General features: G+C 44.6%; 1 protein-coding gene across 4 annotated transcripts; it reads left to right on the forward strand.

Moving 5' to 3' along the window:
- Nucleotides 1-8,093: 8,093 nt before the first annotated feature.
- On the forward strand, nucleotides 8,094-20,302 carry RLN3 (relaxin 3). 4 transcript variants are annotated; one of them, XM_075206592.1, is made up of 5 exons: nucleotides 8,101-8,220; nucleotides 12,634-12,739; nucleotides 13,938-14,000; nucleotides 14,448-14,774; nucleotides 19,822-20,302. In XM_075206592.1, the coding sequence occupies exons 4-5, from the start codon at nucleotides 14,594-14,596 to the stop codon at nucleotides 20,094-20,096; spliced, it is 456 nt and encodes a 151-aa protein (XP_075062693.1). In that variant the 5' UTR covers nucleotides 8,101-8,220; nucleotides 12,634-12,739; nucleotides 13,938-14,000; nucleotides 14,448-14,593; the 3' UTR covers nucleotides 20,097-20,302. The 4 variants fall into 4 exon arrangements, with proteins under 4 accessions (XP_075062691.1, XP_075062693.1, XP_075062692.1 ...); XM_075206590.1 differs by having other exon boundaries at nucleotides 8,094-8,220; nucleotides 13,938-14,774; XM_075206591.1 differs by lacking the exon at nucleotides 12,634-12,739 and having other exon boundaries at nucleotides 13,938-14,774.
- Nucleotides 20,303-26,592: the final 6,290 nt, after the last annotated feature.

Here is a 26,592-nt window from a genome sequence, read left to right on the forward strand (position 1 = left end):
GGAAAAGCAGAATGTTTTATCTTGTTGTTTTCTAAGCTTAGGGTTAGTCATGTTTATCTATCCTTGGATAAGATGTTATGTTAGTACATAGTGCTTAAGAATAATACGTCACATGGCCGTAGAAGTATTGTTATTCGCTAACTACTACTTACACACTAATATTGCCAGAATCCGTTGTTACAGAGACTTCTGGGAAGAGGAAAGTCTTGTGTGGGGCGTCGATAGGTGATATTTTCCCACTGTATTTTGCTTTTTCTGATATTGAAACACATAGGGCAACGCACAATGTTTCAAACGGTCCAAACAGGGATACTTCAATTAAGATGGGCTTTTGGTAGCATAGGTACGTACACATGCAGGGCCTGACTCATCAAGGGGACGCATAGTGAGCGCAACCTGCGTTTGTTTTATAGCGCACGTAAATCGCTTACTTGCCAACTCTTGGCATTAGTTTCCCAGGAGGTCCGAGGGGCAGGAGGGCGTGTGGGGGTGGGGCTCGGAGAATCGCGTCATTGACCCCACCCCCTAAACTGTCATAGCCATTTTTACCTATAACAGCAGGGGCCACAATGATGCGGGAATTCCATTACTAAGCCCCGCCCCCTAATTTTACCTTATCGAGCTTCCGGGATCCAGGAAGTTGTCCTGCTCTCCCGGGAGTCCGAGAGGACTCCCAGAAATTCCGTAGTCTCCCGGACATTCCGGGAGAGTAGGCAACTATGGTAAATCGGCTCTGCGCACTCCCAACTTAATCAAGGCAGGGATATCAATATATGTGCCCTGTTGAATTTGGGTATAGGTCTGCTCTGCTCTGCTACACAAGACACTGCAGAATACGTCCAATGCCTACGCCTACAGAAAAAAAACCATACAGAATTTATGTCACCAGTTAATAATAAAGGCATTAATGATAAAAAAAAGTACTAAGAAATTAAAAAGTTTTTTTTTTACTCAATCCCCCCCCCCCCATGAAATACATTGACTAGGATGTTGTTAATGTCTACTGAGCATAAAATACATTTACAGTTCTCGTTATTGCAAACACATGTTACAGCATGCACACGAGACTGTTGTCTCTACTGATCAGCACTTAAGAAATTACTACAGAAATTTCGACCAACTTTTTATGCAGAGCGATTTTACATGCGATCGATGGTCCGATCGCTCGGTCCATGGACTGCATACACACTAGCCTTGTTTAGGACGATAAAAGGTAGAGCGGATGTCCCTTTAGTGACTTTTTACAGCCATGTTGTCGTGAGCAATGACTGTAATTTCGTACTCACTGTTGTGGATCGGTCGGAAGTTTATACACACTACACAGCGGAAACGAGATTGGACCGAAAATATTAAACGGTACGACCAACCAAATGAGGCGACAATCGTCCATTTGGGCAGACTTTCGACCATCGTGTCACTGCACACACTGACCCGACTTTTGAACGAGCGGTCGTATGTCGACTGTTTGAGCCGATTATTGGACGAAAACAGTGTAGTGTGTGCCCAGCTTTAGACTAGCCCTGTTGCTGGAGCAAGAGATACGGCAGAAAAACAAGTGAATTTGCCACACCCAGAGCTTGATTCGGATGTGGCTGCGTGCGCTTGAGTTTGGCTTGCCCCTACTGTAATTCACTACAGCAACATGCCCCTTCCCGAAATCGTAGGCTGTAGTAAGTGTCATTTGCATTCAAAGACGAAGCGGACAGGTCTGTGTTTACTGGTGTATGGTCCCGTTCTGGGCATACGCAGAGTGATTTCACGTACGATAGTTGTCAGATACGTGCCATGATGAATCAGTTCCGCAATTTGGAATAAGCAGTTGTAAGGTTTGCAAATATTGAACAAACTTGTCTTTAAATACAAAATTGATCGTTTCTAGCTCATTACCAATGACCGTCACATTTAAAAGAAAAAAAAATGTCCTTGAAAGTTTGTATCTCCTGCAGCCAGGACCAGCACACGAGCTGTAGGTGAGCCTCCCCGCTGAGGAGCGCCACCAGCACATGCGCCGTAGGTGAGCCTCCCCGCTGAGGAGCGCCACCAGCACATGCGCCGTAGGTGAGCCTCCCCGCTGAGGAGCGCCACCAGCACACGCGCTGTAGGTGAGCCTCCCCGCTGAGGAGCGCCACCAGCACACGCGCTGTAGGTGAGCCTCCCCGCTGAGGAGCGCCACCAGCACACGCGCTGTAGGTGAGCCTCCCCGCTGAGGAGCGCCACTAGCACATGCGCCGTAGGTGAGCCTCCCCGCTGAGGAGCGCCACCAGCACACGAGCTGTAGGTGAGCCTCCCCGCTGAGGAGCGACACCAGCACATGCGCCGTAGGTGAGCCTCCCCGCTGAGGAGCGCCACCAGCACATGCGCCGTAGGTGAGCCTCCCCGCTGAGGAGCGCCACCAGCACACGCGCTGTAGGTGAGCCTCCCCGTTGAGGAGCGACACCAACACATGCGCCGTAGGTGAGCCTCCCCGCTGAGGAGCGCCACCAGCACATGCGCCGTAGGTGAGCCTCCCCGTTGAGGAGCGACACCAACACATGCGCTGAAGGTGAGCCTCCCCGCTGAGGAGCGCCACCAGCACACGCGCTGTAGGTGAGCCTCCCCGTTGAGGAGCGCCACCAGCACATGCGCCGTAGGTGAGCCTCCCCGTTGAGGAGCGACACCAACACATGCGCCGTAGGTGAGCCTCCCCGCTGAGGAGCGCCACCAGCACATGCGCCGTAGGTGAGCCTCCCCGCTGAGGAGCGCCACCAGCACATGCGCCGTAGGTGAGCCTCCCCGTTGAGGAGCGACACCAACACATGCGCTGAAGGTGAGCCTCCCCGCTGAGGAGCGCCACCAGCACACGCGCTGTAGGTGAGCCTCCCCGTTGAGGAGCGACACCAACACATGCGCTGAAGGTGAGCCTCCCCGCTGAGGAGCGCCACCAGCACACGCGCTGTAGATGAGCCTCCCCGCTGAGGAGCGCCACCAGCACATGCGCCGTAGGTGAGCCTCCCCGCTGAGGAGCGCCACCAGCACATGCGCCGTAGGTGAGCCTCCCCGCTGAGGAGCGCCACCAGCACACGCGCTGTAGGTGAGCCTCCCCGTTGAGGAGCGACACCAACACATGCGCTGAAGGTGAGCCTCCCCGCTGAGGAGCGCCACCAGCACACGCGCTGTAGGTGAGCCTCCCCGCTGAGGAGCGCCACCAGCACATGCGCCGTAGGTGAGCCTCCCTGTTGAGGAGCGACACCAACACATGCGCTGAAGGTGAGCCTCCCCGCTGAGGAGCGCCACCAGCACACGCGCTGAAGGTGAGCCTCCCCGCTGAGGAGCGCCACCAGCACATGCGCCATAGGTGAGCCCCCCCGTTGAGGAGCGACACCAACACATGCGCTGTGTGTGAGCCTCCCCGCTGAGGAGCGCCACCCCCCAACACCACCATCCCTCATAGGCATTACTGAATCTTACCTTCTCTGGATCGGGAGCGGCGTCATGTAAGAAGATGCCAGAGGCAGTCAGTGTGGGGGCACGGAGGAAAAAAATAAAGACCCAGAGGGGTATATTTACTATGCTGCGGTTCCGTAGAACCACCGATTCCCGACGCTTTGAAGTGTTCTACGGAACCCCCACATAATATACCCCTGATTGAGTAACATTATGTGACTCATTTAATGTTTTAGACGCCCCATAGATCCTGACAACCCCTAGTGGTAATGTCATACCCTGCTTGTCACCCAGATTAGGGACCCGGAGAGGGGGGGGGGAGAGGACAGGTGGAGGATAGAGATATATTTGGGGGAATCTAGAAAGAGTGGCCCCTATGCTATGGTCTATTACTTCCCTACAGAGTATTTATAGTTTTCAAGAATAGTGACACCCTAGGTGTACCTACAGTAACGTGTGAAGCCCTCTATAACATAAAGGTGAGTTGGTTGAAACATCATGTTCCATTTGACAATAAAACTACTTCTAATGGATGATGTAGAGTTCTTGCTGTTTTCCAGGTCCTAAGATAATCCTTCCCTGCACATTGTAACACTAAACGAGATCTCTTATAGCACTGAAGAGTCCGTGAATGTCTGCTTTGTATTCAGCAGGCCGCTGCTATGACCTATGTAACACACACGTCGCTGTTGTTAGGCCCCCCCAGTAAGGTGACAGTGACGATGTCAGAGATCTGATTCCAGAGGTGACAGGCGAGGCTTTTGTTATTAAAATGTTAGGGCAGAGAGGAGCGAGGCGAAGCAGCTATCTGCGTCTGTACCATCTTATCGCCCGCTCTGTGACATTATACCAGACAAAGCAGCCCGTGTCTCCAGCACTGCAGCTAATGAAACGCTGATTAATAAAGTTCACATGCATATAGATGAGGGGATTTTAATGTTTGTCCGCGAGGACGTTTTTTCAGGCTAGTCCCTGTACGGTATTGTGTCCATCGCAATGTTTAGTAAGTTTGTGTATGATATGTTAAAGTGCATTTATCAGACCTGTTTGAACTATATAGTGCAGTGGCTCTGCTAAACTTCTGTATATTACCATTTCTTCCTAAAGTTATATGCCTAATTATTTTACTAACGTACCTTCTCCCCTATCCGTACACCCCAACTAACAAACCGACAGAGCTGCCAACAGAGATTGCGGGGCCCAATACAAATGTACCAAGGTAGAGCCCCCTCCTTCCTTCTCTCACCTCGACCCCCATTTTAAAATTTTCCTCTACCCAATATTTGGCTTCTTGCCCCTGCCCCTCCCGTTATCTCCAACCACAACACATTTTCTCCAGCCACCCGTCATCCCCTCTTCTACCTAACCTCTGCAGTAGTTGACTCACCCCTGTGCTCCTCTCTTCTCTGCTTCTTCTTGCTGGCTCATGTTGACTCCTCTCCATTCATCGAAAGAATTGAATTCCCAACGCACTAGGAGATCGATCACTCAGTCTATCTTTACACATATAATATGATTATCTACCAGCTGAGTTGGTGCATCCTACACATGTATTATTAGTTCATAGATTAACAAGTGCAGAAAAGAAAATCATGTAACGTAGGAGCACTCATTGATCATAGAGTATTTAAAACTTACATTTTATTAGTTTTATTAAAATTGTAATGAGTCCCAATATAGTACCTGTAACAACAGTTGCGAAATAAAAACAAAAATAGGGGATAAACAAAAATATAAGTTTTAAAATGGCAGAAAACACCGCCAAGCCTCGCAGTGTAATGAGACAGCTATTAAATCTACAATATATCCTATAATAAATGACAAAATATAGGTTGGCTGTCTGTCATCTACAAATATAAAGGACCGTTGAATTTCCTAGGTCCTAGAGAGGAGATGTCTAGATTAAATGATGTATTGTCACTGACGGAGTTAGGTAAGTATGTACATATAGAATGTTATTCCCTTATTTTTTGGAATAAATATTGTAGAGATATATATTAGGTTAATAGATCCTTAGTAATCCACAATAATATAGCCTCCGTTTATTAAGACATAATCTCTGGCTGTGACCGTTTGGTCGCTATATACCAAGCTCAAAATTACTATATGGATAGATAAATTATCTCATTAATATTGCCAACACCAAATATATAAGTCACGAAATATCACATAATAAGATGTTATTTTTAACATCTAAAATCATATAATTCGTTATGACTTATATTGAAACATCAGTCAGGCTGAATCCTGCCCTCACTGATTAGAGTTTGCGTTGGACTGTTCCATATGTCCCTCTATATAGAGGCTCTCATTTGAGCATACAATCTAGAGAATCAGTCAGGCTAAATCCTGCCCTAACTGAAAGGTATAAGTATAATTAGCGTTGTGACCAATCTACAAGTCCCTCTGTTGCTGATATTAAAGCTCTCAACTAAATATTGAAACACACGCCAGAGACTAATCTCCTCCCTATATAAGTAATATTGATATTATTAAGATTTACATTGCACTGCGAGGCGAACGCCGATGCGCGTTTCGCTCACTCGCTTTAACCTGGTTAACCTGGTTCAATATAAGTCATAACGAATTATATGATTTTAGATGTTAAAAATAACTTCTTATTATGTGATATTTCGTGACTTATATATTTGGTGTTGGCAATATTAATGAGATAATTTATCTATCCATATAGTAATTTTGAGCTTGGTATATAGCGACCAAACGGTCACAGCCAGAGATTATGTCTTAATAAACGGAGGCTATATTATTGTGGATTACTAAGGATCTATTAACCTAATATATATCTCTACAATATTTATTCCAAAAAATAAGGGAATAACATTCTATATGTACATACTTACCTAACTCCGTCAGTGACAATACATCATTTAATCTAGACATCTCCTCTCTAGGACCTAGGAAATTCAACGGTCCTTTATATGTGTAGATGTACAGACAGCCAACCTATATTTTGTCCTTTATTATAGGATATATTGTAGATTTAATAGCTGTCTCATTACACTGCGAGGCTTGGCGGTGTTTTCTGCCATTTTAAAACTTATATTTTTGTTTATCCCCTATTTTTGTTTTTATTTCGCAACTGTTGTTACAGGTACTATATTGGGACTCATTACAATTTTAATAAAACTAATAAAATGTAAGTTTTAAATACTCTATGATCAATGAGTGCTCCTACGTTACATGATTTTCTTTTCTGCACTTGTTAATCCTCTCCATTCATGACGTCATTACCTACATCAGCGACGCTAATGGTGGGAGCCAGGCGCAGCTTGGCCTTGGTCACGGTTCTTTGTCTGGAAGATGCACCCCTGGGGGGCTGGGGCTGTACCAAATGGAAGCACCCACATCCTGAATGTGGAGCCAGACGGGATTCCTAAAAGAGTGCCCCCTGCCACGTCCCTTAACTTAGTGCAGAGTCCTCGCCCCCCCGACCCCTTAAATTTCAGGAGCAGCTGCTACATAGAAAGAGAGCCAATCACGTCCCTCAATTCGCTGCAGAGGCCTCTTTCCCTAATCTGTTTGGGCCCCATACTGCTGCCGGGCCCTATACTGCTGTACTCCCTGTACCCTCCCGACGGCGGCTCTACAAATCAGGAATGGGAGTGGTGAGCGGGAGGATAAATAACAACCAGCAGTCCCTTGAATGTGTCTTATAATTGCCCCTCCTGCAACAGAGTCCCCCCGTGAGATTTCAGTGCTGGAGACTGGGGCATTGAAGCTGCTTGAATATGATTTGTTTACTGAATACACCTGTATGGATAGTTGCAGTTCCTCCACCAACATTGCCAGTACCTACCTGCACGATCTGGTGCCCCTCCTTGGTGCAGTTATTACAGAAGCACGGGTTGTTTCAAAGCAAACTTGCCTACTTTTTGTTACCTCCCCTTCCCTAGATGCTGAGCGGTATGTCCGAAGGGCAAGTGCAGGGAACGTGGCCATATGATACCCCCGCAGCGCAATGCCACTATTGTCATCATCGCGCAGTGGGAGGATGGGTCCCTGATAATGCTATTTTGCAGAAAATCTCATCATCACTGCCCCACCTGTTTTGTAAGAAGATCGGGAAGCGGGAAGTAGAGGGAAACCTACTCTCCCAGGAGTCTGGTAGAACTCCCTGAAATTCAGTCTTCTCATATTCCGGGACAGTAGGAAATACTTGTCTGATACACTTTTACACTTAACAAGATCTCTCATCCTAGAACAGGTCCAAAAGAACATTTTATGTAAAGCCTGGATACATATCAACGAAAAGTATAACAGAAACTATAGATATACTAGATATATTCCAATATGGCGAACGCGGCGTTTATGCCAAGTTTAAAGAACTCCACTTTCCTAGCTTGGAGAAATAAAGGCATATAGTAGCAATTAAAGACATATTTGATCCAGGAGGAACTACGTATAGCTTCCAACAGCTGAAAGAAAAGATGGATAATCACCATTATGTTCTCTCATTAATAAAGAAGGATGATAGTTTACATAATTGTATTTATAAAGACAAACATGTAGGATAAGATACCAATACATGGATCCAGAATTTACTCTGGAAAAAAACACAGGAAGCATTTCAAACAGATAGTCATGTTGACATCTCTCCGCTCCACCAGATTACAGGAGGTCCTCATAAAAAAAATCGATAGAGTTTATATATTACAGTTCCGGCGTAAGCATACGATTGAGGAGGAATCGGGGATGTGCCCAAAATGTAAAGATCAACAGGCAAATCTAAACCACCACCTCTGGAGCTGTAGAAAAATGGACACATTTTGGAACCAGGTAATTGATTTTATTGATAATTGCTTTAATATTAGAGTAAGTACAGACCCAGTAACGGGCCTACCGGCTAATTACAGACATTGGAAATCGCAATTCCTGACTTCCAATTTATATCCTTTATTAACAGTAATAGTTGTTATTGAAAAAATAATTAATTAAAACAGCGGACATCTCCGGTTCCACCTCTTCTAAGCTCATTAAAGACAGACTTATTGGACACACTACACTGTATTTGGGTACCTGTCTAGGCAATTCTAAGAACCTAGGGCTAACTCCTTAGCATAGTTTTTTTTTTTAATTCTTTTTACTGTTGTATTCATGACTCTCCTCTATTAACTTCCTACTCTCCCTCCCCCAATATCATATCACACGAACACAGAGGTTCCCAAACTTTTGCGGTTCGTGGCACCCTTATAGTCTCCATAATTTTTTCAAGGCACCCCCTCCAAACTAATTACCGAGCAGTCCCGTTTTATAAGTAGTTGGGTCAAAAAAACGTAATAAGTATTTAGGTCAGGACAGAAATACTTATTTAGTTGTATGCAAAAATAATACACATAAATCCAAGGGAAAATAATATTTTTAAATATTTTTTTCAATTATATTTCTGTCAAAGAATAATTTACAGCTAACTCTCACTGTGCCCTCCTTCATCTCCACACGCTCTGTGCCCTCCTTCATCTCCACACAATCTGTGCCCCTTCATCTCCACACACTCTGTGCCCTCCTTCATCTCCACACACTCTGTGCCCTCCTTCATCTCCACACACTCTGTGCCCCCCTTCATCTCCACACAATCTGTGCCCCTTCATCTCCACACAATCTGTGCCCCTTCATCTCCACACACTCTGTGCCCTCCTTCATCTCCACACACTCTGTGCCCCCCTTCATCTCCGCGCACTCTGTGCCCTCCTTCATCTCCGCACACACTGTGCCCTCCTTCATCTCCACACAATCTGTGCCCCTTCATCTCCACACACTCTGTGCCCTCCTTCATCTCCACACAATCTGTGCCCCTTCATCTCCACACACTCTGTGCCCTCCTTCATCTCCACACACTCTGTGCCCTCCTTCATCTCCACACACTCTGTGCCCCCCTTCATCTCCACACGCTCTGTGCCCTCCTACATCTCCACACACTCTGTGCCCTCCTTCATCTCCACACACTCTGTGCCCTCCTTCATCTCCACGCACTCTGTGCCCTCCTTCATCTCCGCGCACTCTGTGCCCTCCTTCATCTCCGCACACACTGTGCCCTCCTTCATCTCCGCGCACTCTGTGCCCTCCTTCATCTCCGCACACACTGTGCCCTCTTTCATCTCCACACACTCTGTGCCCTCCTTCATCTCCGCACACACTGTGCCCTCTTTCATCTCCATGCACTCTGTGCCCTCCTTCATCTCCACGCACTCTGTGCCCTCCTTCATCTCCGCGCACTCTGTGCCCTCCTTCATCTCCGCGCACTCTGTGCCCTCCTTCATCTCCGCACACTCTGTGCCCCCCTTCATCTCCACGCACTCTGTGCCCTCCTTCATCTCCACGCACTCTGTGCCCTCCTTCATCTCCACGCACTCTGTGCCCTCCTTCATCTCCACGCACTCTGTGCCCTCCTTCATCTCCGCACACACTGTGCCCTCCTTCATCTCCGCACACTGTGCCCTCCTTCATCTCCGCGCACTCTGTGCCCTCCTTCATCTCCACGCACTCTGTGCCCTCCTTCATCTCCACGCACTCTGTGCCCTCCTTCATCTCCACGCACTCTGTGCCCTCCTTCATCTCCGCACACACTGTGCCCTCCTTCATCTCCGCACACACTGTGCCCTCTTTCATCTCCGCACACTCTGTTCCCTCCTTCATCTTCGCACACTCTGTTCCCTCCTTCATCTTCGCACACTCTGTTCCCTCCTTCATCTTCGCACACTCTGTTCCCTCCTTCATCTTCGCGCACTCTGTGCCCCCCTTCATCTCCACGCACTCTGTGCCCTCCTTCATCTCCACACAATCTGTGCCCTCCTTCTTCTCCACACACTCTGTGCCCTCCTTCATCTCCACACAATCTGTGCCCTCCTCCATCTCCGCACAATCTGTGCCCTCCTTCATCTCCGCACACTCTGTGCCCTCCTTCATCTCCGCACACTGTGCCCTCCTTCATCTCCGCACACTGTGCCATCCTTCATCTCAGCACACTCTGTGCCCTCCTTCATCTCAGCACACTCTGTGCCCTCCTTCATCTCAACACACTCTGTGCCCTCCTTCATCTCCACACACTCTGTGCCCTCCTTCATATCCAAACACTCTGTGCCCTCCTTCATCTCAACACACTCTGTGCCCTCCTTCATCTTCGCACACTCTGTGCCCCCCTTCATCTCCGCACACTCTGTGCCCTCCTTCATCTCCGCACACTCTGTGCCTTCCTTCATCTCCGCACACACTGTGCCCTCCTTCATCTCCACACACTCTGTGCCCTCCTTCATCGCAACACACTCTGTGCCCTCCTTCATCTCAACACACTCTGTGCCCTCCTTCATCTTCGCACACACTGTGCCCTCCTTCATCTCCACACACTCTGTGCCCTCCTTCATCTTCGCACACTCTGTGCCCTCCTTCATCTTCGCACACTCTGTGTCCTCCTTCATCTCCACACACTCTGTGCCCTCCTTCATCTCCACACACTCTGTGCCCTTCTTTGTCTCCACACACTCTGTGCCCTCCTTCATCTCCACACACTCAGTGCCCTCCTTCATCTCTGCACACTCTGTGCCCTCCTTCATCTCCACTCACTCTGCCCCTCTGCATCCTCACTCTGCCCCCTCCTTCATTCTTTTGCCCCTCTATTGCTGTTTCCTATTACCATTCCCCTCTGTTTCTTTACTTACCATACTTGGCCTTCTTTCTTCTATTTCTTCTGTCTTTTCTTCTGTCTTCTTACCAATTCGGCGGTGCCCGGCACCCAGTATCCTCTCTCCTGCCACTCGTCACTGAATGTCGGGAGTGATGAAGTCATGCCCGACATTCAGTGAGGAGGGAGGAGGATGCTGGGTCCCTGGTGCTGCCGGATTAGTAAGTTGTTTTTTTTTTTTGTTTTTTTTTCTTCTTCCTTTCACGACACCCCTGTGACAGCGCTGCATCACCCCTGGGAGCCAAAACAGTAATAAGTGGTTCTGTTGAACGTAAGGACACCAAAATAAATCCTTTGCGGTGGCAGAAAAGACGTATCAATTGCTAAGAACGCCAGTCACGGCCAGCTGTTCAGATTGCTGTATCTGGGACAGGCTGGGTGTTCGTGACAATGGATTATAGTTTGTATAGTATGTTAACATGTGTTTAATTTGGAGACGAGGCACAAGGAGGAAAAGCACTGCAGTCAGTGGCCATGGGGGGGCGCAAGTGGCAGCCATGGGGATACCCTCCTTTGACGGAGCGGTTGAAATGAACAATGCCATGCTTATGGGGGTCTTGTAAGAGACCAGGGTTAAGGGGGGTGGGAACCGCAGGAAGAGGTGTCGGGGGCATGAAGGGCCCCCTCTTATTGGGTGTGATTATGGTTACGGCTGGAGCTGACGGACGCACTGCTGTTTATCTTTGCCACCATTTCAAAAGATTGATTAAAATAAAGCTATGATCACTTTTTTCAGCAAACAAATCTCATGTATTTATTTCAGGGAAAAGGGGGGGTCACAAGAAATGCCGGGTATCAGTTGTTATGCAGTTTACGGGATTTACATGGTGTGCTATTAATCATGTAGGGTGTGATCTCCATTATAAACATTACAATTTGTATTTTTTAAAGTGTTCTAAAATTAATAGCACTTACTGTTATAGCCACAGATGTATTTGCTTGAATTTTCTAAACTGCACTAGGTTGTTCCAGCATCTTACACAACGTTCTAGAACCCCCAGAGTGTGATCTATGTGTTATATGCAGCATGTCTGCTCAGAATACACAGGATTCCGTCCTCCTTCTAATTGTGATGCAACAGTCTGAAAACAAAAGGTGGCAAATCAACCGGTACCACCTTATACATATGTACGTCACTGCAGCTAAAGTACATCAGCTGTGACCTCCAGATACTGGCCAAAGTATCACACTAAACAGAACAATACCTGCTTTGTCTTACTTGCAATACATGTGACATGTAGCATTCATGGAAGTTTTTTCGTTTAATTCAAACAACAAAAAGCATCTGTTGAATTGTGGACGCTCGTGTTTATAGGCGGCTAATCACAGTTATATTTATTTGGTTTTTTTTTTCTTTGAAAGCCACCGTTGCCCCATAGAAGAGGTCCACAGGGCATTAGGATAGTGGAACCTCTTCTTGGGGGCAAGGGCATGCCCACTGTGGCTGGTATACCCTAAAATTGTGGGCACGGATTGGCAGAGGTAATGCGATTTTTTTTCTTTTATACTGATAGGGGCAATTGATAGTGGATGAGACACCAGCAAGGATGATCTATCTTACAGTAGTCAGGCTCCATGCAACAGCAAGGACTTCCCAGAGGCCCAGTGAACCAGCCCAAGGTAGCCCACCATGGGACTGGTCCGAGGGCAGATGCCGCCTTGCCCAGACACCCCCTAGTGCAATACCTAGCTGCCTCTGCAATACTGGCCAGGAATGGAGCATTTTTTTTACAATATGCTTCTGTTATTGCCAGAACAAAGATTGCGCTGGGACTCGTACCACTACGATCCATGTGCAGTAGTCCACCCCATGCCAGCGAGACCTGGGGAATTGTTTGTCTGATGTCACAAAAATCTGAATAGCAGAGTTCCGATATATAGAAGAATTTTGGGCCCACTGACGCCCACAGTACTTGCCGTATAGTCGGAAACGGGAGCTGGGGTTCCCTTTGTACATACTTGCCAACTTTTCCTCATTGGCTTCAGGGAGTTCCCAGGTGAGGTGAGCGTGCGGGGGCGGGGCTTGATGAATCGCATTATTTTGGCACTGCCCCCTAAACAATTGTCACAATTTTGGCCCATTACAGCAGGGGGCATGGCTAAGATGACACAATATTTGCGCCATTAAGCCCCCCCCCTCCGCCACTTATCTATTTCTGTGCGAGAACTGGGAGGTTGCCCTGAAATGCGGGAGTCTCCCGGACATTCCGGAAGGGTAGGCAACTATGCGTTAAAGAAAAGCAGCTAATGAATCTATGGAGACTGAAGTGTCTTTTACATTTCTGTCTCCATTACTGAAGTCATGTTGTCTTATCTGTCAGTCTTTGATTAAATCTTGGTCTCCATGAAAATGGCCACCTCCATAGGCATCAATACATGGATATAGGACACAATTTCTGAACCGTGTCATCATGCCACAGATGGCGAAGCCGACCACGTCTTGTGCTCAGCATCAGGGAGAATGCCAGACTCTTCAGGGAGTGCGGGAGATCCCCCCTATTTCAGGGAGTCTCCCTGACATTCAGGGAGAGTTGGCAAGTATGCCACTGTGTCAATCGTGATGAGGTAGCCGAGCCTTAGTCTCGCCACTTTTAGGAAAAAAGTTGTCCTTTGCGATACGGTAATGGGCGTTCATTCCACTCCGGAACGCACGTTACTTCCTGCTTCCTGTTTGGCATGAACAATCTGTTCCTATTTTATTATTAGACCCTTTGTTGGGTGTGTTCAACTCATCGCAGTCACTGAGAGACGTAGAGACCTGTTTGTTATAAGATATTTTTATTTTTGGTCTCATCTATGCTGTGTTTTGTCTTCACAGGAGCAACATCAGGATCAGTCATCTCACAGGGACAATCTGGATCTTGGTAGTAAAGACTGTAATGTAAGACAACAACTTTTATTCCACAAATTGCTGTTTACGCAGTGTATACAGTTTGTGTATCTCAAAACAATGGTGCATAAAGAGATTGGATAATGTACTGTGCCTATTGGTATAGGTATGGTGTATGACGTCACCAGGATGGTCGGCGACCATCCTAGTCACAGGGGGGCAGGCTGTGAGCCCTTATACAGGTCATGGAACTCCTGGGTTATCACTTACAAAACATCAGTGTTCTAAACGATGACATCACTAAGCACCAGTAACAAGTTGTGACATCACAGGAAAGTGCATTCAACTCCAGCTTAATCTCCCTCCACCAAGCACCTCTAATGGTGAAATAGTGAGTGAATGTGATTCTCTGCATGTGTTCAGGGTGATTGCTGCCTCTGACGAGCCCTGAATAATTCTTGCTTGATTATGCTTTTGAAAGGTTATCTTTGCTCTCAGGACTGGTCTTGGGAGGGGGCCGGTGAGCAAGGTCCTTATCTCTTACCTCAGGTCCACGGCGTCCGCCTATAAGAGGATGACGAGCAGTACTGGAGATACTCAGATTCTTCCCTGCCACCTGCACTGCCCAGGACCCATCCAGCAACATGCAACGCCTGGCACCGGCCATCCTAACGATCCTGTGGCTGCTGACGTGGCATAGTGGCACCCATGCCAGTGCCAGAGTGCCTCCATTCGGGGTGAAGCTGTGCGGGAGAGAATTCATACGGGCCGTCATCTTCACTTGTGGAGGGTCCCGGTGGAGGAGAAGTGAGGTCATGCAGACAGGTAATGATAATCCAAAATTTTAATCTACATAACTATAATATATATCAATTATCCTATATAATGTATATATTCCCCCCCCCCCCTGGTTAATCAGCGTTTATATCCAAGATAGTCCTAAGTTTCCTTTATGTCCGAGATAGACAGCCTGTGCGCCTCCAGATGTTGTGGAACTACAAGTCCCAGTAATCCCTGCTAGGCTAAAAAAGCATGTGGGGACCCATAGTTATACAAGAGTTTGAGAACTTAAGTCTTAGCAGTTGTTATCTCTGCTAAGTGACTAATCTCCTTTTCTTATTTTAATTCTTCACTGTATCTGTATTTTTCTGTCATTTTTAAAAATGTAAAAAGAAAGAAATATATACCGACCCATGCTGTTTATTACCAGTAATTTTCTCAAAGGAAAATACTGAACTATAGTAAAGAAAATATATAAATTTGACATAATGTAGGATAGTGAACCATCACAATTTACTCCCCCCAGATTCTTGCAAAACAATGTTTTGTTGAAAGTTTACCTCAGTGATTAGGTCAGTAAAATCTATTCTAAAAGTGCTGAGACATTTCCTTGACAGTATAGAGATAAACTAATAACCGCTTTCCTGACGCATGTATCTTAGTCAATATTTTCTCACCACTATTAAGGATGTGGGTCAGAGACTAATATTTAAGGATGTGGGTCAGAGACTAATATTTCTAAGTGTCTTACCTCTGCCGGTCTGTGTGTGTTGGTATGATTATTAGTGACATTACTGTGAGAGCAGCTTCTGACATCTTTAAGGGTGGTCGGAGGGTGTCACACACACACAGGTCAAAGGGGGTCATCTTTATTCGCATTTACCAACATAACCGGTCACATCACCACGAATTGCTGTATTTTTATCAGGCCAGTATTGGATGTGATGTCACAGAACATAACCAGCATAGTTCAATAGCCTCTGATAGATGAGCCTTAATGCCGGACTGATCCTTTTCTACCTTTATGAAACCTGCACTTTGTTTTGCATCTTTTAGCTTATAGATGTCACTTAGCATTGCTTTACAGCAGTGGTCAGGGAACAGGGGTAAATTACCCCAAATGGGGTACAAATGAAACTCCTGGGGGTAATGCTGCCGATTCACATGCTGTCAGTTGGATTGTAGACCCCTTTAAATGTGAAATTGCTGTTACACCAGAAGAGCCTCAAGGATTGGCAGAGGAACTTCTTGAGCTTCGATGCAATAATGAAGCACGTATTGCATTTGAAAACAAAGCAGATCTGTCATATTTTTGGATGTCAATAGCTGCAAAGGCATTCAAAATTGCACATGGGGAGAAAGTCAAAAAGTTGCTGCCTTTTGCCACAACCTACCTTTGCGAACAAGGATTTTCCACTCTAACGAACATAAAAACAATGCAGAGAAATCGATTGGACGCTGAAGACTGTATCCAAATTGCTCTGACATCAAAATGCCCCAATATTGATGCTCTGGTATCAAAAATGAAGCAACATCATTTCTCCAAAACCTGAAGTTTTGAAGTTGAAGCTTTCAAAGAAATTCTGAGTAGATTCAATAAAATTTTGAATTCCAATAATTAATAATATATGATTTCCTTCCTTTCAAATCAAGGGGGTAACGTCGGCCTATCTAAATATATTTTGGGGTAAAAGGTAAAAAAGTTCCCCGACCCCTGGTTTACAGGGACTTTCCCAGTGTTTAACCATTTGTTCTTGGAAGTTTCTGTTTGTGACTGTGCTGTATGTATATTTTATGTGTGATTGTTTATACAAGAACAGCTGCGAAGGACCAGTTCTGTTTTTTTCTCCTGACTGTAATTCTCAGTAGTTATTATTGTATGCTGGGACAATTCCACAATGAAACTTCTCTTTAGACACTTTCATAATAGAACCTCCGTCCGGTTCCGTTTGATGGGTGTCATTCTCAGTATCTGTTCTTACTTTGGATCTATGAATTACTCCCCAGATTGTTATTCTTGCTCTTTACGCTGGGTGTAATTCTCAGTATCATACTCAAGAGTGTAATGTATTATGTCCGCCTATATTGCACCATAAAGCTCCCAGTGACCAGATGCCATCACTCTACTCTCCAAATTGCCTGAACGTCTCATGACCTCAGTTGCTGTCATCATCATCATCATTTATTTATATAGCGCCAACATATTCCGTAGCGCTTTGCAATTGGGGACAAAGACAGTAAACTAATAAACAAACTGGGTAAAACAGACAAAGAGGTGAGAAGGCCCTGCTCGCAAGCTTACAATCTATGGGACAATGGGAGTTTGATACATGAGGTTAAATCTATATTTTGCATTTTGGTCCAGCAAGACTGCAAAGGTAAAAGTGACTCATAAGCTAAATGATCCTGTCAGACAACAATGTTGATCAGGGGGGTAGTTGTCTTGTGTGAAATTGAGTAACGGGTGGTAATAGGGTAATGTAGTGAGGTTAAGAGGGTGGTTGAGGAATATTATAAGCTTGTCTGAAGAGGTGGGCTTTCAGAGAACGCTTGAAAGATTGTAAACCAGAGGAGAGTCTTAATGTACGAGGGAGAGAATTCCATAGAATGGGTGCAGCCTGTCCTATAATTGATGCGGGAAAGGTCCCTTTTCACAATTAAGTGATGGGGCTGATATTTCCCTTGAATTAATCTATCAATCAGATACAGCCCACATTCCAAGAGTCCGGCATTCAACCTTGACACCAAAAGAGGTGCTACAATTATTCCAATCGGTTCAGCACTCCATCAAATGTAGCCGGTTTGAGGTTGTGATCATGTTTGGAGTACAGTCGGGATTTCTGGGCCAGTCCAATTCAGGTCCAACTGCTACAACCGAGTTTGTGGTCTGAGTTTGTAGTTTAAGCAAAAGACATTACAATAAAAATAAAATAACAACTGTCGGTTGTTTGAGCTTACGTGGCAAAATGGTATAGTTGACAGTTTGCATGGTAATCCATTAAAAATACTATACAATTCAGCCATTTAAGCTCTAACATGTTCCCAGCGGCTTGAATTCAGCTAAACTTGTTTAGTCTATGCAAAGTTCGAGAATTTGTTGTGAATTTTTCAACATTAGAGCCGATTCACCCAACCACTTAGAAACTAATTCCAGTATCTCTGCACACCAAATAGAATGGAAGGGATATAACCTGTTGTTTGCAAAGTCCCCATAATCACTTCTGTTTGTGCCTATGGTTGGGAGAAACGGTGGCACAGCAGTGTCTTTTAGATTCTGCCTTCCCTATTTGGTTAGCATTCACAGCAAGTGTCCTGAATTGACACTCTTCCTCATCGACCGCAGGTGTAAGCACTGGTTACACAATTCATGCCAACATAGGTCTTGCTAAGTGTCATGCAATTGCCACGGTAACCACAGTCACATGACCTATCAGTGACCTGATAGGCTTTGGAATGTCCCTCTTGTCAGAATGCACGATCATAGCATAATCCCCCACCCCTCTCCTTCCTCTGCTATCACTTGAGCTTCATGACTGACTAGCTCAGATTAAAATCATATTACACTCTCCTTAGGAATGAGCAGAACCCAAATGTTTCCAACTGAGGAAAAAAAAATTTGTGCAGTGACAGCCATATAAATCTTCCCATAGATCACTTGCAAAGGGAAGACTTGGGGTTATATTTACTAAACTGCAGGTTTGAAAAAGTGGAGATGTTGCCTATAGCAACCAATCAAATTCAACTTTTCATTTATTTAGTAGATTACACAAAATGACAGCTAGAATCTGATTGCTTGCTATAGGTAACATCTCCACTTTTTCAAACCTGCAGTTTAGTAAATATACCCCTTAATGTTATAGGAGGACATCCTTGATAAATGACAATCCGCTTAATGTTACTTCGTGCCACAACAGTACAAAACTTGTTTGTTAAAAAAGTCTACGTGGGTCTCATTGTCTTGTGGTAATGTGGTACTATCTCACAGAAACACTTCTTGTCAATGAGTTTCCGTATGTTTAACTTTTTTCTCATTTTATCAAACGGATCTTTTGTTGTTCTTCAATCAGCTGCTGTAAACCTCTCCCAGCGGCTCTAGCTGTCAGCTCTGCAATGCATTTACCACCACAAGATTTAAAATCTTTGTTTGACTTTTATTTTTATTTTATTTTCCTGTGTGCTAAGCCAACAGATGTTATATTTTAATTATACATCGTTGGCACTGCTTAACTATTTAAGAACTGTAAATAATTAGAATAAATGTTTTATACGGCTAATTGCGGCTCGTGTTACTATGCCTAAGCATAGACTATCATGAACATTATGACAGAAATATGCAGCAGCCACAATTGTGAGTAAGTCTAAATTAAAAAAAAATGTTAAGCATTAAACCCCTCATTTCAACATTTGTACCCTCGTCTCGCTTATTATACTACCCTTAATTTCATCATCCCAGCATTCATTCCATCATGTAAATAAAAGATAATCATTATCTCCACCATTCATTCTATCATCATTTTACCTGCTCACTTTCATGGCGTAATCGTTTAAAGTTACATTTTCAAGTTTGAAACATGGAGGTAAAATACAATATTCATTGTTAAACTGAGCGGCCATTGCAGCTCCATTAAAAAGATAAGTATTTTCTCTCTACTCCATTACAGACAGCTAAAGCACCTCTCACATGTTTAGGACAGTGTCTTGCTGGGATCTCACACAGGTCAAAAAGCTCAGAATGCAGTCATTTGAGTTACTGTGACATCACTAACCCTGCCCCCGAGTATGAATCCACCAATCCACCTAGTGCATTTTTTGCACAGCAAGTTTGTAAAGCTGTCACTCAAACTCTGCCTGCTTAGAAGCCCCTTGCTCCCAATATGGAAACCTACTGTAGACGAGTGAAAGCACTCCAGTTATGTCATGTATATTATGTAGCTCGGCTATACACAGCCTTTGAGATGTGGATTTAAATGTTACCTAAAACACATTCATATGCAAATGCCATAAACATATACACATTGTGCATGTCTATGAAACATGTGAGTGTTGCTGTGCATGTATATTTGAATGCTTACATAGCATTTCTGCCTTCCAGGGGACCCTGCGGATGGTTTTCGGAGCCTAGGATCCACGGACATAGACGCAGACGAAGAAGAAATGTTTAGCGAGTGGGCAGACTTGCGCCAACACAACAGCGAGATCATGGACTACGGAAACTCCCAAAGCTGGAGGGACCCCACAGGGGCCAGGCACGGGGCCACAGCGGCATCGGAAGACTCCCCGAGGAGAGGACGCGAGGTGGCGCTGGGCTTGTCCAGTACCTGCTGCAAATGGGGCTGCAGCAAAAGTCAGATAAGCTCTCTGTGCTGAGCCAGAAGACCAGCTGCCGTTACGTTAGCGCCCTTAATGGAGTCTGGATTTAAGATGGCCAAAGGCGTATACTGATATATGAATGGTACATAAGAGGCCGTGTGTGTGCAGAGTGAATGAATGTTTATTGGTGGGTGGAACGTTTAAACCATGTAGTAACAAGCTCCTAGAGGGCTAAATGTGTCCTATTACATCTGTGAAATATTTTCATAGTCTGGGCGTTTTATTTATTTCCATCTGATCTCACGGCATACTGTCCTATGTATAAAGCTGTATAATATTCTCTGAACAACAAAAAAAAGAAAGAAAATAATCTCTCACAACAAGACCTCGAGTGTATTTTGATTGATATGTGATGAACAATTTGTTGTACACTACGTGATTGAGTCAGGATTCCATACCTCCCAACTGTCCCTAGTTTGGCGGGACGTCCCGATTTGCAGCCACAAAGGGGGAGGGGCTTAATGGGAAAGTGGGCGGGATTAGACACATTTTCTCACTTGTGGGTGGGGTTTGGGCAGGCGGGGTCGGAGCTTATTTAGTCCAGCTTTCGGGATTCTCAACGTTGGGAGATATGGGATTCTGTACACACCAGTGCTCAGACAAAGTCTTATTTTTAGGGTCTTTTAGTCCTGTATTGTGAGAGTATCCTGGAAACAGGCCCGTAAGTGGAATCTTGGGCACTGGTGTAGCTGCTTCTTGAGGGCGCAGCTAGACTGCAAGCACAGCCTTGGTGGTGTCTGATTGCGCAGTCCAAAAGGAATACTGGGTAATACATACCGACAGGGAGGTAAGAGGGCCCTGCTCGCAAGTTTACAATCTATGGGATTGTATTTTTTTATACTATAAAAAGGTCTGAATTGTGGCACTTTTTCCACGACGTATGGAATAGCATTGGTAAAATACAGAGAAAAACAACATAACTACAACATTTTTTTAGTTATGTCGAACTGGTAAAAAAAAATTAGAATTAAAGGTGATAGAATTATGCATGAAATTAACAGGACCGCAAACATATAAGTCTGTATAGTTTCCATTTATTTCATGTTAAAGTACCCTTTCACATGATATGCCCAATTTTGCATGACTTAATACATAGTTATTATTATCTTTTATTTATAAGGCGCCTCAAAAGGTCTGCAGTGTTGTACATGAAATTTACAGTATACAATACACAGACAGCAATGATTCATAATACATTATATAATACATTATTAAACTGAACATAATTATACAAAGACCAGACATCTGCTAATTGACAGATTACACAGATAACTTGGTAATGCAGATGAAATTATTTACAGGACAATGAGTGGGAGCGATGGTAATGTCCAATGTGATGTAGGCCTAAGCTCAGGAAGACAGGGCTAGGAAAGCAGACCTAGAGATACAGGGGGTGATGGAATAGTAGAAGGAGAGCACAAGGAAAGAGGACCCTGCTTGTGACAGTTTACATCCTAAGGGGAAGGGGAAGACACCAATTTGGTGGCACCAAGTGTGGGAGTGGAGGTAATAACTGAGGCAAAGGAGTTAGGAGCAGGGCTTTAAATAAAGAAATAAGTTAAATTAGGAGCAGGGCTTTAAATAAAGAAACAAGATAAATTGGGAGATTTTTTTTTTTTTAAAACTAACTTTTGCTTGATTGATTTCCATTGCTAAAAAAGTTAATCACTTTGTATAACGTCCTTGCAAGTGTAAAAATAATTGAACAAGACGGTAAATAGTCCAAGGTCACACGGGGGAAAATGATCATTATCACATGGCAATCACATGAGCCATGCCAAATTCATAAATGTGGGTTCATGAAATATATTAATACCACTGAGACAGTAGAAGCAACAAGTCACAACATTAAAAAAAGAAGAATGTGTAGATCCAAGGGTGACCACGGATGGGGCTATGGATACAAATGCAACAGCTAACCAACCTAGGTTTGTACACATCAGTACTTCACTTTGCTAAACTTATTTACTAATGTATAAGTAACACTGTGACAGGATGCAGCGCCTATGACACCCTGTCTGTTGTTGCTGAGAACCAGCTGGGCTTACTTTGCCACCGTTCCCTTTCGGTCTCGCAAACGCGCCCTCTCACCGCAGTAGGAGGGGCTTACAAATGCTGCCACCACTGGACTCCTTTACCGGCATCCAGTAGCGGGTCTCTTCTGGGTAACTGACGCTGCGAGTGTACCCCGTTATTGGTGTACCTGGGCTGGTACTCCTGACCTCTTCCTATGGATCAGGGTTGCTGTGGATGGATCCCCCCTGGCCTGTCACACTGGCCAGAGTTGCTGGGTAGCAGGCAGAGCGGTGGTACTGGATGCTGGGTCCAAACCTCAGAAACAGCCGGGAACGGATTACATTTTGGGTCTAATCTGTAGGTCATAGGAATAGAGAGGTTTCCAAGTAGGTCTTTGAAGCAAGTGATATTTATTTGCTCACCCTGGTTGAAGGTACCGGGGAGCGGGTCAGATGGAACATGAAGAACAGTTTTCAATACAAGACAGTGCTTTGAAAACAGATTTGAACACAGACTCTAAGGGTAAGCCAGCCCACTGAGGTCTGAGCTATTTTTAGAATCAGGATGCAATTTGCTTACCCAGACATGAATTTACATGCAATGCAGAGCTAACAATATTTACACTTATCTGTGATATCCTAAAACTTGCTGTGATTTCCTGCATCTTATGTTGGACACAGGGAATCTAACAGCAATCCAATTAAACCTGCCTGTGCCTTCAGGTGCTAGACCCTCACACAGCAAAAGGTCTAATTAACATGAGATTAACACGGATCCTTTCTTCAGACAATCGCAGAATACACATTTCCAAAGAAAGGTACAAACCCCCAAACAAGTCATTTCCTCACATCACGATACACAAAAGACTTCCTCCACAAAGGCTTATTACATCAGCTATATACCTCAGAAATCATGCATTTCCTCTAGCAAAGATAAAACAAACTAATTTCTTCCCCTGGTCTCAGAAATAAAAATATCTCTTTTACCAACATACCCACAATATCAAAAATAAGTACATTTGCAATTATATAAATAAGCGCCCTGCGCTATTTCCTTTAAATACATTTATACCATAAGTTATTTATTAGTGATCGAGTCACAAATATATTTAGCAAGTATGTGATATTTTATACTGTTCCTATATTCCGTCCAGTTTCTGAACACTCTTAACACTGTCAAGAGGCTGGGAACAATGTTATTCTGCAACACAAAAACTGTGGTGTTGGCCATAGCAACCAATTGGATGTTTGCTTTCATTGTCTAAATCCTGCTAGAAAATGACAGCTACAATCTGATTGGCTGCGAGAGACAATACCGCAGTTTACCTGTGTACTAGTTTTCATAAATGTCCCCCGATTCCATCACTTTGGAAAAAAGTTCAGACATCCACCCTCTCCTAGACATAGATGTGGAAATAACTACCCATTTCCCGGGGACAGGCACCTTGACCAATGTTGTTCACTTTGGATTATCAGACACTGGCCAATCTTGGTCCAAGCAGCAAGATCACTTTCTAATTGGCCCGTTGTGATGCTGTCCACTTTGGGGCGGGATCCAGCCAGGGGACAGCTGGCAAATTTTAGCCTGGGGGGGGGGGGGGGCAACAGCCTATTAAGAACATTTTAGAGGAAAAAAAAGCTGGTGGCCCAGTGACCTAGTCCAAGGAAGCCCACTATGGGCAGATGCCCCCCCAGCCCAGCCAGCCCCTGGATCCAGCAATTCTGCACATAAAAAAAAGTTTCAAATTCACGTTGTGCCCCTGAAACTCTGCCTCCCTAGACACAGGCCTGCTGTGTTTTGTACCATTCAAAGAAAAACAATATATATGTAACATTTCCCTCCATAGGTGACAAAACTGTCTACAGATCCAGCAATTGTTCAATAGGACAACATAACAGGACCTGACTGTGTGTCGTCAGCTTTAGTGATAAATTCATAAATAAAAATGCTTCCTCCACAATGAAAATTACCCCTCATCCCAGTTATTACTGGACTCCCCGAACAGAGACGAATCTTTGGTCAGACCATTCGCTAGTCACAGCTTAATTTCATCATCATCATCATCATTTATTTATATAGCGCCACTAATTCCGCAGCGCTGTACAGAAAACTCATTCACATCAGTCCCTGCCCCATTGGAGCTTACAGTCTAAATTCCCTAACATACACACAGACAGACAGAGACTAGGGTCAATTTGATAGCACAGCCAATTAACCTACCAGTATGTTTTTGGAGTGTGGGAGGAAACCGGAGCACCCGGAGGAAACCCACGCAAACACAGGGGGGAACATACAAACTCCACACAGATAAGGCCATGGTCTGTAATTGACTCCTGACCTCAGTGCTGTAAGGCAGAAGTGCTAACCACTTAGCCACCGTGCTGTCCCTAATTTAATTTCCTTTGGTGCCCAAAAGGTTGGACTTCATGGAGGCTTAATGACGTCCTCCTAAAAATCCCACAATTTGAAACAGCAATCGCAGAAACCATAGCTGATTATTTCTCCAAGACCCAATTTGTATGGGACAACCCATAATATTCAGCGTCCCATCGTAATGAGCAACAAAAACAACGCATTGGCGAACTCGCATTCAAAGGTCAGTTGAACAATCCCACAGACAAAACCCCTCACTAAAGAAACTATCAACACATTTCTATAAATATGCTCTGGAAAATAACAGAGAAATCTGTTCAATCAGCGTTTGGACATAAATTGTATGCAGTTGCGCTCACTGGCGTATAGTCCATTTCTGAGCGAGTTATTTCATGCTAGATATGGCACCACGCAAAGGAACTTACATCCTAAGATGAATCAGTCCCATAGGGGGGTATTCAATTGTTAGCGTTAACGAAAAAAAACGAGCGCTCAAAAAATATTGCCGTTTATACGGTAATATTGCGCGCGAAAAGCATTAATACGGTAGTTTACTCGCGGAATTTCAGCTCGCCGCTCAGGTTAAGATTTTTTGAGCGCTCGTTTTTCCCCGTTAACGCTAACAATTGAATACCCCCCATAATGTCTAATCTCAATACCATCATCTGTAATAAACCGATTTGCATACATTAATGTTTTGAAAAATATATAAAAGAAAATTACAAAAGATATGTTAGTTTTTATTAGAGATGCTCAGGCTCGGTTCCCGAACTTGGAGGATCCGAGTCGGCTCGGTATTGTCGTGCGCCCTCGGAATCGAAAACGAGGCAAAACTTCATCATTACATCTTCGGATATCGGATCTCGCGAGTTTTGGATTCATTTTTAAACTCCAACATCACGGGGGGTGGGAGGTTGGGCGGACCCCCATTTATCTTTTCTGCCACTGCTGTGGGGCAATGTGTCCTAGATGCGCTAGGAACTGCCGTGTGTTTGTGTCATTGCTCTGTCGCTTACCATCCAGCCAGGTCGCTACAGTATTTGTCCGAAAGTGTATGAAAATAATATTGTGACCTGTGAGGTGGTCAGAATTGACTGCAAATGACTTGCAATTAGTGTTATTGAGGTTATTAAGAATGTAGGAACAAAAAAAAAAGCACAATGATGTGATTTTAGCATATTTTAGGTTTTTTGCCTAAAAAACTCAAAACCAAAACACACGAGGGCGGTTTTGCCAAAGCCAAAACACGAAGCTAATCCAGATCCAATCCAAAAACCAAAACCACTTCACGGGGGTCAGTGAGCATCTCTAGTTCTTATAAGTTCCAAAAAATGTGCATATATGTTATATAAATTCTCAGTGGCTATTTATAAGAAAGCAAGCTGCGGGTTTAGACTTTCTTCGTCACCCTCTCTTGTGATTGCATCTTGGGTCTGTGTTTTGAGACGTGCAGAGATGGTCCACGCAGAGGAAGCAACACAGAGTGTGAGAAGCAGAACTGTGAAATGTGACTCGATAGAGGAAATTCGCAGATGAGTGTCGCTGATTAGTGCAGATAATGGGTGTAAACGTGTCAAGTGTCTGTTAACAACTAATAACAAAGATTTCAGTTTGAAAAGAATTGCAGATGTACACATTTATATCAAAATAATCTGTATAAATTGTCCTAAGCACAAATAAACAGTTGAATATATTCCCAGTGAAGAAGATGCAGGGCGTATTCGGCAGGCGAAGCGGTGTACATAACAGCGATTATATAAATAGCCACCAGGCCAACGTGTCATCGAATAATATCATTATTCCAACATAATCCTACAGCACATAAAGGTCTCTTTCAATTTCGTATTTTTTATTTATTAAAGAAACATTTATAAATATGTACAAAATGACGCGATTTTCGGAGCCCCGTCCCCTGCACGCCCACCTTCCCCGGCAGGCTCCCGTAACATACTTGTCATAAGTTGGCAAGTATGGTTTATGCGCAGAGGAACTGAAGACCCAGATTTGGGCTACTGTTATAAATGCATATAATAAAATACAAAGGGCTAGATTTACTAAGCTGCGGGTTTGAAAAAGTGGGGATGTTGCCTATAGCAACCAATCA

This window comes from Mixophyes fleayi, chromosome 4, assembly GCF_038048845.1.
Source record: "Mixophyes fleayi isolate aMixFle1 chromosome 4, aMixFle1.hap1, whole genome shotgun sequence".
Taxonomy (NCBI): Eukaryota; Metazoa; Chordata; class Amphibia; order Anura; family Limnodynastidae; genus Mixophyes; species Mixophyes fleayi.

What these genes read in the sequence shown, in the direction of transcription:
- RLN3 (XM_075206590.1), top strand. Translation starts at nt 14,594, where the DNA reads ATGCAACGCCTGGCACCGGCCATCCTAACGATCCTGTGGCTGCTGACG. An exon ending in AAGTGAGGTCATGCAGACAG is followed by an intron (nt 14,775 to 19,821) that starts GTAATGATAATC and finishes TCTGCCTTCCAG; the next exon opens with GGGACCCTGCGGATGGTTTT.